General features: G+C 41.5%; 1 protein-coding gene across 2 annotated transcripts in view; it reads left to right on the forward strand.

Moving 5' to 3' along the window:
* Positions 1-11,764: 11,764 nt before the first annotated feature.
* The window catches only part of CCBE1 (collagen and calcium binding EGF domains 1), a 340,160-nt gene continuing 333,350 nt past the window's right edge, over positions 11,765-18,574 (forward strand). The window contains exons 1-2 of one of the 2 annotated variants that reach the window (XM_056544300.1): positions 11,765-12,074; positions 16,740-16,820. In XM_056544300.1, coding sequence (XP_056400275.1) covers positions 11,968-12,074; positions 16,740-16,820 — 188 coding nt within the window. In that variant the 5' untranslated portion in view covers positions 11,765-11,967. The remainder of the gene's footprint in view (positions 12,075-16,739; positions 16,821-18,574) is intronic. The other variant, XM_056544299.1, reaches the window with a different exon arrangement.

An 18,574-nucleotide genomic window follows, 5' to 3' on the forward strand; every position in this document is an offset into this window, starting at 1 on the left:
CACAATCGCTAGCTCAACAATTGCTTAGTGTAATTGCTTTTATATTTACCACCTCTCTCTTCCACTGCCTGGAAGTGAATGCAAAATGGTCTTAGAGGTCTTTGCATCGCATCAATACTTGGTGGCGTAGGTTGCACATGGTGTTCTTTGCACACCTTTCCTTTTGTTAGATTTCAAAGAAAATGTTTCAAAGAAAAAGCACACCCTCCTTGAGCTGCATCAGAACGGCATCCCCCAACATAATCTGATTTGTGACGTTTCCACACGTTGGAATTCCACCCTCCATATGTAGGACCAACTATACGAACAGAAAAAAGCCATCACCGATTTTTTGATGATACAAGCAGATAGGGGAACTCCCCCATGTAACTTCAATGTGAACCAGTGGCAGCTCATACTTGACGCCTGCCGTTTGCTCAGGCCCTTTGAGGAAGCCACCTTATTAGTCAGTTGCCAGGATTACGGGATGAACAACGTCATTCCACTGCTTCACTTACTACAACACATGTTGGAAACGATGGCTGGTAAGGGCACTGGAGATGTGGCCCCTACATCTCATGGCCACATGAGCTCTGTGGGGCCTGAACTGGAGGAGGAGGGGGAGGGGGCAGTGGAGCACAGGAAAGGTTTTGCTAAATGGGTGGTTTTTATAGTCATCTGACAGGAGAGGAGGAGCAGGAGCAGGCTGTGGAGCTACAGGGTGATGAGGAATACAAGACAGAGGACCCAGACACACCATGGCCATGTGGTCTCCTCATGCTGCTGGCACATTAAATGAAACTTGTGGTCATACAGTATTAGTTTAAAGTAATTGCTTTGGGCACCTGGGACATTAAACTTTAAATTTAAAAAAATCTCTTCAATCGTTTCAAGGCCCCATGGTCATCGCCATATATTACCTGTGGAATTACCACAAGAATCCAATGAAACAGGGCACTGAGATGCAGGGCCTGGTACAGGTGGTAGCTTGCCTCGCAGCAGACCGCAAGCTTGATGCTCACCAGAATGGATCCTCAAAAAAAGGATTTAAAAAAAATGTAATTACATTTAAATTAAATTAAATAAAAACTACATAAAAAAATCTCTTTAACCTCTTAAGGATCCATGACGTACCGGTACGTCATGAGTCTGCTCCCGATCTATAACGCGGGGCCACGGCGTGGCCCCACGTCATAGCAGGTCGGGCCCAGCCTCTAACAACGGCCGGGACCCCTGGCTAAAAGTGCGCGGTATTGATCGCGGTGCTGCGCGCTATTAACCCTTTAGACGCAGAGTTCAAAGTTGAACACTGCCTCTAAAGTTAGCTCAGGGGGCTGTTCGGTATCGCTGCGGCGAAATCGCGGCATCCTGAACAGCTTACATGACAGCCGGAGGATCCCTACCTGCCTCCATGCTGTCCGATCGCCGAATGACTGCTCAGTGCCTGAGATCCAGGCATGAGTAATCAAGCAGCAGAATCATCGATCAGTGGTTTCTTATGAGAAACCACTGATCAATGTAAAAGATCAGTGTGTGCAGTGTTATAGGTCCCTATGGGAGCTATAACATTGCAAAAAAAAAAGTGAAAAAAGTGAATAAAGATCAATTTACACCTCCCCTAATAAAAGTTTGAATCACCCCCCTTTCCCCCCCCCAAAAAAAACCCAGTGTAAATAAAAATATGTGCTAATTCCGCATGCGGAAATGTCCGAATTATAAAAATATATTGTAAATTAAACCGTACGGCCAATGACGTACGCGCAAAAAAATTCCAAAGTCCAAAATAGTGCATTTTTGGTCACTTATTATATCATGTAAAAATGAATAAAAATCGATCAATAAGTTCTATCAATGCAAAAATGGTACCGCTAAAAATGTCAGATCACGGCGCAGAAAATTAGCCCTCATACCACCCCATACGCGGAAAAATAAAAAAGTTATAAGGGGTCAGAAGATGACAATTTTAAACATATAAATTTTCCTGCATGTAGTTTTTCCAGAAGTACGACAAAATCAAACCTGCATAAGTAGGGTATCATTTTAATCGTATGAACCTACAGAATAAAGATGTCATTTTTATCGAAAAATGTACTGTGTAGAAATGGAAGCTCCCAAAATTTACAAAATGGCGTTTGTTTTTTTTTCCAATTTTGTCTCACAATAAAAAAAAATTTTCCGTTTCGCCGTAGATTTTTGGGTAAAATTACTGATGTCATTACAAAGTAGAATTGGTGGCACAAAGAATAAGCCATCATATTAATTTTTAGGTGCAAAATTGAAAGAGTTATGATTTTTTAAATGTAAGGAGGAAAAAAACCAAAATGCAAAAACGGAAAAACCCCAGGTCCTTAAGGGGTTAATCTCTTCAATTGTGATGCCATATGGTCTCCCGACCCTGCTGCCACATCCAGACGCTCTGCGGCAGTGATTCTAATAGTGATGCCTGTAATCTGCATGTCATACTGAATAACAGTATTATTTCATTAACACAGCACACTCCCTATGTATGTTACAACAAGGCAAAGTGTTCTACACCCCTATTGAGGCTCTCTGTAGCCCATAAATAGCCGATTTGCCGCAAATAAATTCAGACCGAACCAAATTTTTTTGGAATATTTGACGAATCAGCCGAATCGAATTTTCCAAAAATTCGCTCATCTCTAATGCTCACCTACAATGAGTTATCCTACATAGTGCCATTCATAGATGTCCACCTTTAGTGCATGAGCCTCTCCAGAGTGCTTTCTATAGATGCCCACTTACAGAGTTTTAGATTCAGATACCCTCCAGAGTGCCTTCCAGAGATGCCCACCTACAGTGTATTACACTCAAATGTCCTCCAGAGTGCCATTCAAAGATGCCCACTTACAGTGTATTATCCTCAGACACCCTTTAGAGTGACTTTAAAAGATGCCCACCTTCAGTGTATTAGCCTCAGTTACCCTACAGAGTGACTTCCATAGATTCCCATCTACAATGTATTACACTTATATACTCTTGGGTTTACTTTTCATATGTGCCCAACTATAGTTTGTTATTGTCAGATAGCCCAATTATACCAGTCGGAGATTTCCCCCAGCCAACTGTGCCTACTGGAGTTTTTCTATTGATGCCCCCAGTGTTGAAATGCTGGGATTCTGCTCCAGTGTGTCACATGATGGCCTCATAGACTATTACTTCTGTTGCTCATTAGTGTTGCTCGCGAATATTCGCAATTCGAATTTTATTCGCGAATATCGCATATTCGCGAATTCGCGAATATTCGCGAATATAGCGCTATATATTCGTAATTACGAATATTTTTTTTTTTTTTTTTTTCACAGTAGACATCACAGTGATCATCCCTCTCTGCTTTCAGCTTATGTGGTGTAAGAAGGCTCTAATACTACTGTGTGAGACTGGTGTGCGAATTTTCGCATATGCGAAAATGTGCATATGCGAATTTTCGCATATGTTAATTTTTGTATATACAAATTTTCTTACATGCTAATTTTCGCATGCGCGAATATTCGCATATGCGAAAATAAAACGAGACTATTACGAATATGCGAATATTCGCGAATATGACGAATATTCGTCCATATATTCGCGAATATTCGCGAATTCGAATATGGCCTATGCCGCTCAACACTATTGCTCATACAGCACCAACATATTCTGCAGCTGGCATTGTTGGGGGCATGCTACTGGCAGTATTTCAAATTAGAGGCACTCTCATGGCACTGTTAGGGTGCACCCTGCTGGCAGTGAGAATGCTGTCGGTAATATTGCATAGTAGGGACACTCTGTTTGCACTGTTAGGGGGCAAGCTGTTGGCAGTATTGCTTATTAAGGAAACTCTGCTGGCATTGTTAGGGGGGCATACTGTTATCAGTATTGCTTATTGGCTCACTTTGGGGGTACTGGAGGTATTGCATATTAAAAGCATTCTGATGGCACTGTTGAGTGCTGGCAGTATTGCTTAAAGGGGCTCTCCACCATAAGGTGATTTTAGTACGTACCTGGCAGACAGTAATGGACATGCTTAGGAAGGATCTGCGCTTGTCTTGGGGCTGAATGGCTATGGTGAGAGATTACCATAACACTGTGGCTAGCTGTTTATGAACTAGTATTTCCTGTTTGACTTTTCTTTTTTTGATTACAAATCCCACAATTCCATCTTCCTCCCTCCCACACATCAACCACCCCACCCATTGAAACATAAATGAGCTGCATCCATTCAAATCAGTGTGGTTTTCAATCAGGGTGCCTAGAGCTGTTGCATTAGTTGCAGATTGATCTCTCTCCCACCAAGCGATCCCTGCACCCATTGAAGCAGACAGGCTCCCTGTCATCAGCTGACTAGTGAGTCAGGTCTCGGCCGCATTGCAAGCTGGGAAAAATCTGAGACAACAGTCATTTTGTATGCTGGTAAAATAAATATTGGAGTGAACATCACATACATAGAAAACCGTCACACACAGGTACAGACACTATATTATGAACTACACTAACTGTACAGCCCCTGTAGCATAGTCAAATAAAAACATTTCCTGGAATACCCCTTTAACCCCTTAAGGACGCAGCCCTTTTTCACCTTAAGGACTGAGCCCTTTTTCGCAATTATGACCACTGTCACTTTACAAATTAATAACGCGGAAACGCTTTTACAGAATATTCTGATTCTGAGATTGTTTTTTCGTGACATATTCTACTTTATTTTGGTGGTAAATTTTCGGCGTTAATTGCATCCTTTTTTGGTGAAAAATCCCAAAATTTCATGAAAATTTTGCATTTTTCTAACTTTGAAGCTCTTGTAAGGAAAATGGATATTTCAAATACATTGTATTTTTCTTCACAAACACAATATGTCCACTTTATGTTGGCATCATAAAATGGACATACTTTTGCTTTTTGAAAAAATTAGAGGGCTCAAAGTAAAGCAGCAATTTTCAAAAATGTCATGAAAATTGCTAAATCTGAAGGGACAGATGTTACAGAACTACAACTCCCAGCATGCCTGGGCAGTCGAGGCATGCTAAGAGTTGTAGTTTGGCAACATCTGGAGGGCTACTGTTTGGGCACCACTGTAACAGTGGTCTCCAAACTGTGACCCTCCAGATGTTGCAAAACTACAACTCCCAGCATGCCCAGACAGCCTTTGGCTCTCTGGGCATGCTGGGAGTTGCAGTTTGGCCCCCCCCTAGCGGTTGCCACAGTAAAGATCGATTTACTTTCACTTTCAATTCCCCCCCCACTGTCGATTCCCTACCTGATCAGGATCCTGCAGGCTCCAGCGAAGATCCCGGGTCCCCAGGCATCTTCTCCTGCAGGTACGGCCTCCATCTTCTTTCCAGAGCCCCTCGACATCCAGGGGCGGGCAGAACGGGGGGTTGCCATGGCAACCCCATTGTCCTGCGCTGCCATTGGTCAGAACTCCGTTCTGAGTAATGGCAGGGGATAGGAGTAGATCGCAGCTTTGCGACCTCACTCCTATCCTTTAGGCTGATCGGGGCTGTTGCTGACAACTCCGATCAGCCCTATTTTCCGGGTGATCAGGTCACCAGAGACCCGATCAGCCCGAAATTGGAGAAAATCGCATGTCTGAATTGACATGCGATTTTCTCCGATCGCTGACATGGGGGGGTCTCAGGACCCCCCTGGGCCATGTGCCAGGGTGCCATGATTTCAGCAGGCATCCGGCTCCGGTCCCCAACCGGCTAGCGGTGGGGACCGGATTTCCCACGGGCGTATGGGTATGCCCTCGGTCCTTAAGGACTCTGAATGCAGGGCATATCCATACGCCCTGTGTCCTGAAGAGGTTAATAGGGACACTATGCTGGTGCTGCAAGAGGCAAACTCTCTGACAGTATTGCTCATAGAGGGCGCTCCTCTGACACTGATAGGGGGCATGTAATAGGCAGTATTGCTTATTGAGAACGGTTGGCGGGCATGGTGTTGGCAGTATTGGGACTGTTATGGGATATGCTGCTGCACTTCTGCTGGCATTGTTAGGGAGCATATTGCTTTCAGTATGGTTTATTAAGGCCATTGAGTCCTACAATTAAGCAAATACGTCCTGCACTATGCAATAAGCTAGTGTTTTTCTGGAGCATTCTCACTGACTCATCTGTACACAGCTACGGAGGAAGCAAAACTTGTGTGGGTGTCAGAATTCTTATATTTCTGATGTACCATAAAAAGCATGTGCACCAGCACAATGATCCTCACCATCAGTGGACGCTAAGGGGTTAATGGAAAAATTTCATACAGAAGGATAATGGTTTTTATGGAGCATTTTTCTACTAAGTTTATTCCAGTTCATTGCTATTTACCGTATTTTTCGCCCTATAGGACGCACCGGCGTATAAGACGCACCCAATTTATAGGTTTAGATTTATAAAATTTAGATTTTGAACCCAATAGTGGTCTTCAACCTCCAGACCTCCAGAAGTTGCAAAACTACAACTCCCAGCATGCCCGGACAGCCGTTGGCTGTCCGGGCACGCTGGGAGTTGTAGTTTTGCAACATATGGAGGTCCGCAGATTGAAGACCACTGCATAGAAGGTAATACTCACGTGTCCTCGCCGCTCCGAACCCGTCACCGCTGCCCTGGATGTCGCTCCATCGCTGTTGCTGTGTCCCCATCGCTCCGGGACATCTCTGCTGCCGGCCGGATATCCTCGCTCTCCATCGCCGCCATCACGTCGTTACGCATGCCGACGCATGTACGCGACAACGTGATAACGAGGAAGGAGAGCGCCGGCCATACAGGGGATCCCTGAACAGAGAAGACACCAAGGAGGCAGGTAAGGTCCCTCCCGGTGTCCTGTAAGCACTAACCCGGCTATTCAGTCAGGCTGTTCGGGACCGCCGCGGTGAAATTGCGGTGGTCCCGAACAGCCCGACTGAACAGCCAGGTTAGTGTCACTTTCCCTTCAGACGCGGCGGTCAGCTTTGGTCGCCGCGTCTGAAGGGTTAATACAGGGCATCACCGCGATCGGTGATGTCCTGTATTAGCCGCTGGTCCCGGCCGTTGATGGCTGCAGGGACCGCCGCGATAGGGGTGTATTCGGCGTATAAGACGCACCGACTTTTTCCCCCCCAGTTTTAGGGAAGAAAAAGTGCGTCTTATACGGCGAAAAATACGGTACATAGAGAAGGGAGATGGTACATGTCTGTGAATAGGATCAGACTGGAATGAGCTTTTCCCAGACACTGGGCCACAAGGCAGAACAGCCGGATAATCTCTGGCCTGGAACAGCAGAGCGAAGCCATTCAGTAGAATTCTACAAAAATAAGTTTTGCTTCATTCCAGTTGCTAAAAATGGATCCTAAGACACTCCACCTCTCCAAGGGATTTTACACCGGCGCAGATGGACTTGTGATCCTCCTGGTGATCATGGTGTTAAATCCCTTGGAGAGGTGGAGTGTCTGAGATTTACTATTACATCTGGAGGACGAGGGGATCGGCTGCACCTGGTCCGTACCTTCTTATGCCTATATCAGAGTTGTGCGCTTCCATTAATTCTTAAGGCATATAACGTGATGGATGATTACACTATGTAATTGTAAGTGCTCACTCCTGTATTTATTTTATTTTTTTAATGGATCCTATAGAAAGCTGAGCCCAGATCCAACGCATTTAATCTCCGCATGTTACTTCACCAAATTGGCCGACTGGAACAGAGAAGAAAATTCAGCGTTTTAACTTGGTCCAAGCTGAGAATTCACGGTTATAGAGAAATTAGGTCATGTGCCTGCCAGGGTTATGTCCAGGTTATAGCGGACTCTGGCATAGAGATTACTATCAACATGTATGACGCCCCTCCCAAAAAAACACAAAACATATCTGTTCCTGGAGAAGCTGAGTAACAACAAATATGGCAGCCACGTTGGCCTCCCTTAAAGGTGTTATCCATGAAAAAAACTTTTTTTTTATGTATCAGCTGGCTTCAGAAAGTTAAACAGATTTGTAAATTACTTCTATTAAAAAATCTCAATACTTTCAGTACTAATGAGCTTCTGAAGTTGAGTTGTTCTTTTCTGTCTAAGTGCTCTCTGATGACACGTGTCTCGGGAACCGCCCAGTTTAGAAGCAAATCCCCATAGCAAACCTCTTCTACTCTGTGCAGTTCCCGAGACAAGCAGAGATGTCAGCAGAGAGCACTGTTGCCAGACAGAAAACAGCAACTCAACTTCAGCAGCTGATAATTATTGAAAGGAATTAGATTTTTTTAATAGAAGTAATTTACAAATCTGTTTAACTTTCTGGAGCCAGTTGATATATAAAAATAAGTTTTTTCCTGGAATACCCCTTTAACTTTCTTCCAGTGCTGTTAGGACCAGTTATACAATTAGTAAAGTTTGTTATTATGTTACTAACCAGGTTTGCTATTCAGGGCTCTAGGAAAGCTGACAACATATAGAAAGTGTAATGGAGGTCAGACGAACGTCCCAAAATATCTCATAGATGGGCACCTTTTAAAGAGTTATCCCAAGATCCAAAGTCATCCACTATCCTGTGGATAGCGGGTAACTAGCTGATCAGTGAGGGTCTGACTGCTGGGACCCCCAAAGATCCTGAGAATGTAGGATAAGTGTCCACTTGAAAAATGGAGTGACATCACGTGTGTTTAGGCAACACTATTGCTGACATTGGGATTGGTAGGGGGCCCAGCGGTCGGACCCTCACTGATCAGCTACTTGGATCTTAGCAAAACTCGGGAAGGAAGATTGCAATGTATTACATAAGAGATCAAAGGATCCCATGTTCGAATGTCCTAGTGGAAAAAAAAAATATGTTTAAAAAAAAAAGGAATGGTTAAGTTTTCTGATAAAAATAAAATAAATAATAATTATTATTATTATTATTATAAAACTACACATATGTCTGCATACATAATAACTTATATTATTTTATTAATTTAGGTTAATTTATTTTTGCATACCTGTACGCTCTTGTCCCGCTCCCCTTCTATGACACGGGCTCAGGAGCTGACCGTGGCTGATCCGTGGCTAATGCCGGACATCACCGATCACGATGATGCCCGGCATTAACCCCTTAGACACTGAGATCAAATTTGAAAAAAAAAAAAAAACTGTCCCGGCAGCTCAGAGGTGCAGTGTCCCGATCTGCTGAGAGGACGGCGGGAGGGCCCTTACCTGCCTCCTATCAATGCAATTTTGTAATTTTTGGGGGCTTCCAATTCAACTTTTTTTTTGGTAAAGATGACACCTTCTCTTTATTCTGTAGCTCCATACGATTAAAATTATATCCAACTTATAAAGGTTTGATTTTGTTTTACTTCTGTCAAAAATTATAACTTTTTGAATAAAAAATTGTATGTTTAAAAATGACCTCTTCTGACCTCTCTAACTTTTTTATTTTTCCATATACGGGGATGTGTGAGAGCTTATTTTTTGCGCTGTGATCTCTAGTTTTTTGGGGTTTAGTGTATACAAAGTGACCAAAAATACACAATTTTGGACTTGTGCATTTTTTATGTATACACCATTGACCGTGCAGTTTAATTAACTTTATATTTTTATAGTTTGGACATTCACGCACACGATTATACCACATATGTTTATTTTTACCGTAAATATCGACACTTCACAATTTCTTTGCTTTTTTAAAAAGGCAAATCAAATTATATACTGAATTATATACTGATTGTTAGATAGGGTAGGTTAATTTAGCAGATAGGTTCACCTCACTATTTATTTTTAACAGCATACAAAATTACTGTTGTGTCAGATTTTTCCCAGCTTGCAATGCGGCCTAGACCTGACTCACTAGTCAGCTGATGATAGGGAGCCTGTCTGCTTCAATTAGTGCAGGGATCAATCTGCAACTAATGCAACAGCTGTAGGCACCCTGATTGAAGACCAGAGGTCTGCAGCTCATTTATGTTTCAATGGGTGGGGTGGCTGATGTGTGGGAAGGAGGAAAATGGTATCATGGGATTTGTAGGCAAACAAGAAAAATGAAAACAGGAAACACAAGTTCACAGAAAGCTAGTCACAGTGTTCTGGTAATCTCACAACATAGCCATTTAGCCCAAGACAAGCACAGATCCTTCCTAAGCATGTCCATTACTGTCTGCCAGGTATGTACTAAAATCCCCTTATGGTGGATAACCCCTTTAATTCATATTTATAAACTTTTTTTTTTTTTACACTATTTTTTTAGTCCCCATAGTGGACTATTACATGCAATCCCTGGATTGCATACACTGTTCAATGATATGCTATAGCATAGCATTGATCGGTGTTATCGGTGCTCTGCTGCTCCAGCCTGCCATGGCTGACTGGAGCTTCAGAACAACAATCGGACGGCGTGGAGGTCGGAAAGGGCGCTCCCGTCGTCCTCTCAGCAGAACAAGACACTGTGCACCTCTGAGATGCCGAGACTGTTTTTTTAATTTTATTTTAGATGACGCAATCAACTTTGATCGCAGTGTCTAAGGGGTTAATGCCGGGTATCATCGTGATCAGTGACGTCCGGCATTAGCCACGGATCAGCCACGGTCAGCTCCATAGCCCGCGTCATAGAAGGGGAGCGGGACAAGAGCGTACAGGTATGCCCTTTGCCCTGAAGGTGTTAAAGGAATTGTCAAAACAGAGACAATTTTTTTCCCAAAAACAGCGCCACTTCTGTCCTCACACAACCTAAAGACGGGTGGCACTGTGTTCTGAAGAAATCAGTTCTGCTTTTCTAATCCTGGATAACCACTTCAAGAAGTAATTTACAAATCTGTATCACTTTCTGTCACCATTTAATGTAAATATGACTGTTGCAGAACTACAACTCCCAGCATGCCCAGACAGCCAAAGGTTGTCCAGGCATGCTGGAAGCTGTAGTTTTGCAACAGCTGGAGGCTCAGTAAGTATGTATCAAATATCACACAGGCTGGAAAACACTGGTCTGTGGTTCATGCAGTAGATCTGTTGCAATGTGCACTTCCAAATTCTTTGTGTTATGGAAGAAAGAGACAGATAATGATTAGGTCTATTACTGTCCAGATGCAGGAGTACTACACCCACCCCCTGTGAGGAGGTTAGTAGATGACACACCAAGCTCTGCCCCCTCCTTCTCTGATCACTCAACCTCTATGCACAAAAAAAGAGGAAACAAAAACATCCCACAAGGGTTACAATCCAAACCTGTCACATGAAAGCATGAGATCAATCCCACCTTGAGGAGCAACACAAGTGGCAAAGAGAATCAGGGGCAGGATGACAGGGAGACACATATAGCAGCAGCACATTGCTTAAAAAAGGTGTCCCTGCAATAACAAACAGATGATCAGCCTCAGGGGGGGGGAAGAAGGGTATGCGGCAGTCCCATGTAAACTGGGAGATCAGAGCAAGAGAAAAAGCAGATAAGAGCTGAGCAGAGATATTAGAGAGAGAGAAAGATCCCAACAACTCACGCCAGAAGGTCCAGAGATAAATCCAAGAAGAAGAAGAAGAAGAGATCACAAGCTCCAAAGGTGAAAGGAATCAAGTTCCATAGGAAGATCGAGGCCAATAAGACCTTTAAAAACCCAGAAGGGATCTCCAAGAAGAATTTGCCAAGATCCAAAGAGGAATCAGAGAGTTCGAGCGAGAAATCTGCAGCAGGAACGAGATTGCAAAGTAGAGAGCGGACCCGAAAGGGAACTGCTCTCCTGGAGGCACAGCACGCGCTGCGCAGGGACTGTGTGTGAACCTTCCAGTGTCCTTCACTTGTCTTCCTTGGTCTGTGATCTGCATTTTACAGCTCCACCTCCGATATTATACACCAGGCAGAGCTGCTACAGCTATAGTCTGACTTCAGCTCCCTCTGAACCTCAAGCACTTCTATCACAGGTTCTACTCTTACAAGAGCGCCCCCTGCAGCCCATCTCTGGTCGTGTCCTGTGTGTCCCGAGCAACAGCTGCAGAAAAAGTTTTTGGAGATTGCAGAACTTGTTTGGGGGTGAGAGCAAGAAGACTTCACACAGCAGGGCAAGGAGGGGGCAATGTGTGAGAGGGGTGCCCGGAGGATCTGCCTGTGCCTGGGCTGCCTCTTGCTCTTTGTGTCCCTAGGACTGGCTTGGACCTACAGGGAGGACGTGGAAGCAGACAGGTGGGTGACTTCAGGTTACTGACATATCATTTCTTATTAAGCCATGTGTCCATGGGGGCAGTGATGGATTAAGTTACCTCCAGGTGAGGGGCCCCTGTGGGCATCACCTGTCATGACCCCCCCCCCCCCCCCTCTTGATGATATCTCTTGGGTCTTGCACAGGGTTATGTTTGCTTCATTAATCAATTTCAACCATTAATTTAATTTTAGGTTTTATTTTTTTACAATTTTGCTAAATAAAAAAAATAAGAAAAACAAAATATTCTCACTTGAATGTTGCATGTGAGGTTCTATGTCTTTCTTGTAGGAAACACTTTGCAATTTTGTAATAATATTTATTTATTTATTTACTTATCTGTTTATTGAGTTATTTATTTATTGATTTTTTATATAGTTCCAAAATCTTCCAAAATTCTTAGGTGATTGTAGACTAGTGATCTCCAAACTGTGGACCTTCAACTGTTGCAAAACTACAACTCCCAGCATGCCTGGACATCCAACTGCATGCTGGGAGTTGTAGTTTTGCAACAGCTGAAGACACAGTGATTGGGAAACACTGTTTAGTATATAAAATATATATATATATATATATATATATATATATATATATATGTATATATTTTAAAATATAATATATATATATTTTTTTTTTTTGTGGGGAGAGGGGGGCTATACCCATTACTGTTTAGCAATAAAAAAAAGTTAAATAAATATATATACATATATATATATATATATATATATATATATATATATATATATATATGACATTATAAAGGGGAATAGAAATATATATATAATGTTTATTTATTTTTCGGGGTGGGGGGGGGGGGGCTACTGGTGGTTGGTTATGGTGCTGTATGAGTCCCATGTTGTGCTGAAACCCCGTATACTGATATCTGAATATGTGGAATATGTAGACTATTCTATGGACACACAGGTAAGAATCTGTGTTGCGCAAATTTATTTTTAAATCACATTGTCCATTTGTATATTGTGATACAGAGTTATTCCTTATTTATTCGGACTTCATGATGTTTTATTCATTGCGTGACGGTCACAGTAAAATTGCGCAGAACTTCCATACTTTCCTTCTAGTGGAAGAATTTGTGCGACAATTGACAACATTTCGTTAAGTCAGAATTTGTGTAATTGTGGCAAGTTGTAAAAAAAAATTTCCATCCTATGTCAGTCACTGTAACCTGTAATTTTGGTCACAAGCGGTAGTCTTTCTGTGGAATTTCTTTATAGATAGCATTATATTTGCTTCATTTTAGGGCAGTGTTCTTCAACCTGTTGCTTTCCAGCGGTTGCAAACCTGCAACTAAAACTCCCAGCTGTCATTGCATGCTGGGAGTTGTAGTTGTGCAACACCTGGAAGGCCACAGGTTGGGATCAATGGTTTAGGGTGATGATGATGACTATTTCCAGCTCTGCAAAAAGATTACAATCCCCCCCATCATCCCTGTCCTCAGCAGGGTTCACAGTTGTACGGAATGTGTCATAGGAAGCCGCTAGCTAAAGGGTTTATCTATGACAGGAAAATTTTAGCTGCTTTTTTTCTCCCAAAAAATAGTGCCACACTTGTCCCCAGGTTGTGTTTGATATTACAACTCGGCTATATTTACATCGATGTAGCTGAGCTGCAATACCACACACAGCCTGAGGGCAGGTGGGGCACTGTTTTTTTTTTATTTTTTTAAGAAAGCAGTTATGGTTTTTTTTCTTCGAATAACTCCTTTTACCTTTTATCTTGTCTTCACACATATTCTTATAACAGGTACAATAAAATGCATATGTCACTGTATCTATACGTTACAGGGGGAATTTATCAGTGGTCTCCATAATGTGGATCTCCAGATGTTGCAAAACTACAACACCCAGCATGCCGCTGGCTGTCCGGGCATGCTGGGAGTTGTAGTTTTGCCACAGCTGGAGGCACACTGGTTGGAGACCACTGGTGTGAAATACTGATAAATTCCCCAAAAAACTGCTGCTGTAAAAAAGTTGCAGTTAGTCCTATTTTAGAATTTTTTTTTGCTGGTTTTCTGGTTTAAAGCTTTGATAATTTCATCTTTATTTATAAAATATATCTATATCTATCTATCTATATATATATTCCCCAATTAAAGACATGAGATAAAAAAAGAAAAAGACGAGAAATCTAAAACACGCCAATCTCATCCATGGATTGAGCGCTATTTCAGCTATTTACCAGAGCTGCAATGCCAGATGCAGCCTGTTGACTAGGGTGGCGCTCCTTCCAGAATAAAACAGTAGTGTTTTAATAATCTTGTATAACCCTTTAAAAGGGGTATTCTGACAATAGGAAACCCTCCCAAAAATTTCCCCTAGATTCCGGAACATAACTGCAATTTCACTCCAGCCCCCCCCCCCCCCCCCCCCCAATTTATGTCGCAGTCACGTGATAATGCTAAATTCAAATCTGACGGATTGGCCATTGACTAGTATAGTTCTGGTTTGAGAGTGCTATGGATGCCTGGAAAGATGGATACGGTCCTAGGGGACCTCAAAAAGTCAACCTGGACTTTTTGGGGAGACCAGAGCACTATAAAAGCAGAACTGATTTGGCCAGACCAAGTACTAATCAACGGCTGATTAGTTAGACTCCAAATAAGCTGTGGTTATTATAGTTTCATGTAGCTGTAGCCAAAGGCTGTCTGGGCATGCTGGGAACTGTAGTCTTGAAACAGCTGGAGGCACATTGATAGGAAAACACTGCCATAAAATGATATAGTAGATATAAACACCATGTATACTATTAGATGTTCCTCTGCCATCTACCATATAGTAGCTTCAAATAACATCTTTACTATGAGATGTTCCTCTGCTATCTACTACATACAGTGGGGCAAAAAAGTATTTAGTCAGCCACCAATTGTGAAAGTTCCACCTCTTAAAAAGATGAGAGAGGCCTGTAATTTTCATCATAGATATACCTCAACTATGAGAGACGTAATGAGAAAAAAAATCCATAAAATCACATTGAAAAACATGATTTTTAAATAATTTATTTGCAAATTTTGGTGGAAAATAAGTATTTGGTCACCTACAAACAAGCAAGATTTCTGGCTCTCACAGACCTGTAACTTCTTCTTTAAGAGTCACCTCTGTCCTCCACTCGTTACCCGTGTTGATGGCTCCTGTTTGAACTTGTTATCAGTATAAAAGACACCTGTCCACAACCTCAGACACACTCCAAACTCCACTATGGCCAAGACCAAAGAGCTGTCGAAGGACACCAGAAACAAAATTGTAGACCTGTACCAGGCTGGGAAGACTGAATCTGCAATAGGCAAGCAGCTTGGTGTGAATAAATCAACTGTGGGAGCAATTATTAGAAAATGGAAAGCATACAAGGGTTCCACACAAGATCTCACCCTGTGGTGTCAAAATGATCACCAGAACGGTGAGCAAAAATCCCAGAACCACACGGGGGGACCTAGTGAATGACCTGCAGAGAGCTGGGTCCAAAGTAATAAAGGCTACCATCAGTAACACACTACGCCGCCAGGGACTCAAATCATGCAGTGCCAGATGTGTCCCCCTGCTTAAGCCAGTACATGTCTGGGCCCGTCTGAAGTTTGCTAGAGAGCATTTAGAGGATCCAGAAGAGGATTGGGAGAATGTCATATGGTCAGATGAAACCAAAGTAGAACTTTTTGGTAAAAACTCAACTCAACGTGTTTGGAGGAGAAAGAATGCTGAGTTGCATCCAAAGAACACCATACCTACTGTGAAGCATGGGGGTGGAAACATCATGCTTTGGGGCTGTTTTTCTGCTAAGGGACCAGGACGACTGATCCGTGTAAAGGAAAGAATGAATGGGGCCATGTATCGTGCGTGAGATTTTAAGTGAAGACCTCTTTCCATCAGCAAGGGCACTGAAGATGAAATGTGGCTGCGTCTTTCAGCATGACAATGATCCCAAACACACCGCTCAGGCAACAAAGGAGTGGTTTCGTAAGAAGCATTTTAAGGTCCTGGAGTGGCCTAGCCAGTCTCCAGATCTCAACCCCATAGAAAACCTTAGGAGTGAGTTGAAAGTCTGTGTTGCCCAGCGACAGCCCCAAAACATCACTGCTCTAGAGGAGATCTGCATGGAAGAATGGGCCAAAATACCAGCAACAGTGTGGGAAAACCTTGTGAAGACTTACAGAAAATGTTGACCCTGCCAACAAAGGGTATATAACAAAGTATTGAGATGAAATTTTGTTATTGACCATAATACTTATTTTCCACCATAATTTGCAAATAAATTCTTTAAAAACAAGACAATGGGGGAGATTTATCAAAAGTTGCCCATAGCTACCAATCAAATTGCCTCTTATATTTTGCAGAGGCCTTGTTAAAATTAAAGAAGCGATCTGATTGGTTGCTATGGGCAACTTTTCCTCTGGACAGTTTTTGATAAATCTCCCCCTATGTGATTTTATGGATTTTTTTCTCATTATATCTCTTATAGTTGAGGTATACCTATGATGAAAATTACAGGCCTCTCTCATCTTTTTAAGTGGGAGAACTTGCACAATCGGTGACTGACTAAATCCTTTTTTGCCCCACTGTAGTAGCTCAGACATCATCTTTACTATGAGATGTTCCCCATCCTTCGTCTGACTCTTGTTTGTTCCTTGTGATCTGTAGGGAAGTCTGTTCAGAGAACAAAGTCACCACCACCAAGTACCCCTGTCTGAAGTCTACGGGAGAGCTGACCACCTGCTTCAGGTAAGTTCTGCTTCAATGACAATGTTTGGCTGTGGATGGTCACAAGTGTTTGATGATGGGATGGAGGAGGTAAGCGGCCGTCTGGGCACCGGAGGTGTTCAGCACTCTACATCTGTGGGATTAACCCTTTTGTAACCTGTTGCTGTGGATTTTTTGATGTTTTAAAGGGGTATTCCAGGCAAAACCTTTTTATATATATATCAATTGGCTCCGGAAAGTTAAACAGATTTGTAAATTACTTCTATTAAAAAATCTTAATCCTTCCCATAGTTATTAGCTTCTGAAGTTTTCTGTCTAACTGCTCAATGATGATATCACGTCCCGGGAGCTGTGCATGATGGGAGAATATCCCCATAGGAACTGCACAGCTCCCGGGACGTGAGTCATCAGAAAGCAGTTAGACAGAAAACAACAACTCAACTTCAGAAGCTAATAACTATTGGAAGGATTAAGATTTTTTAATAGAAGTAATTTACAAATCTGTTTAACTTTCCGAACCCAGTTGATATATAAAAAAAAATTTGGCCTGGAATACCCCTTTAATGGTTTGAAGAAAATGTGATTGGAGTGGAGTCAGACTACGATGACCGAATCCACCTGTTTATTTAGTAATAGATACAAGTATGTTGTTAGGGTTCTGATTTGTGTAATATCTGGATATATTAAGAAAAATAACACACTGTAAAAACCAGAGGGTTTAAATGTAACATTCATATTTTAGGATGTTTGTGAAAATGGATAGATAGATATGAGATAGATAGATATGAGATAGATAGATAGATAGATAGATATAAGATAGATAGATATGAGATAGATAGATAGATATGAGATAGATAGATATGAGATAGATAGATAAATAGATATGAGATAGATAGATAGATAGATAGATAAATAGATATGAGATAGATAGATATATATGAGATAGATAGATATGAAATAGATAGAAAAATAGATAGATAGATAGACAGATAGATATGAAATAGATAGATAGATATGAGATAGATAGATAGATAGATATGAAAGAAAAATAGATAGATAGATATGAAATAGATAGAAAAATAGATAGATATGAGATTGGCAGATAGATACGAGATAGATAGATATGAGATAGATAGAAATGAGATAGATAGATAGATAGATGTGAGATAGATAGATAGATATGAAAGAAAAATAGATAGATATATATGAGATAGATAGATAGATAGATAGACAGATAGATATGAAATATATAGAAAAATAGTTAGATATGAGATTGGCAGATAGATACGAGATAAATAGATATGAGATAGATAGATAGATAGATAAATAGATATGAGATAGATAGATAGATATGAGATAGATAGATATGAAATAGATAGATAGATAGATAGATAGATAGACAGATAGATATGAAATAGATAGAAAAATAGATAGATAGATAGACAGATAGATATGAAATAGATAGATAGATATGAGATAGATAGATATGAAAGAAAAATAGATAGATAGATATGAAATAGATAGAAAAATAGATAGATATGAGATTGGCAGATAGATACGAGATAGATAGATATGAGATAGATATTAAATAGATAGATAGATATGAGATAGATAGAAATGAGATAGATAGATAGATAGATGTGAGATAGATATATATGAGATAGTTAGATATGAAATAGATAGATACATAGAAATATAGACATGAGATAGATAGATAGATAGATACACAGCAGAGAAGATAGCAGCACTCAGGTCAAGATGAAAAAAAATTGGCT

The sequence above is a fragment of the Hyla sarda genome, chromosome 1 (genome assembly GCF_029499605.1).
Source record: "Hyla sarda isolate aHylSar1 chromosome 1, aHylSar1.hap1, whole genome shotgun sequence".
NCBI classification, from domain to species: domain Eukaryota; kingdom Metazoa; phylum Chordata; class Amphibia; order Anura; family Hylidae; genus Hyla; species Hyla sarda.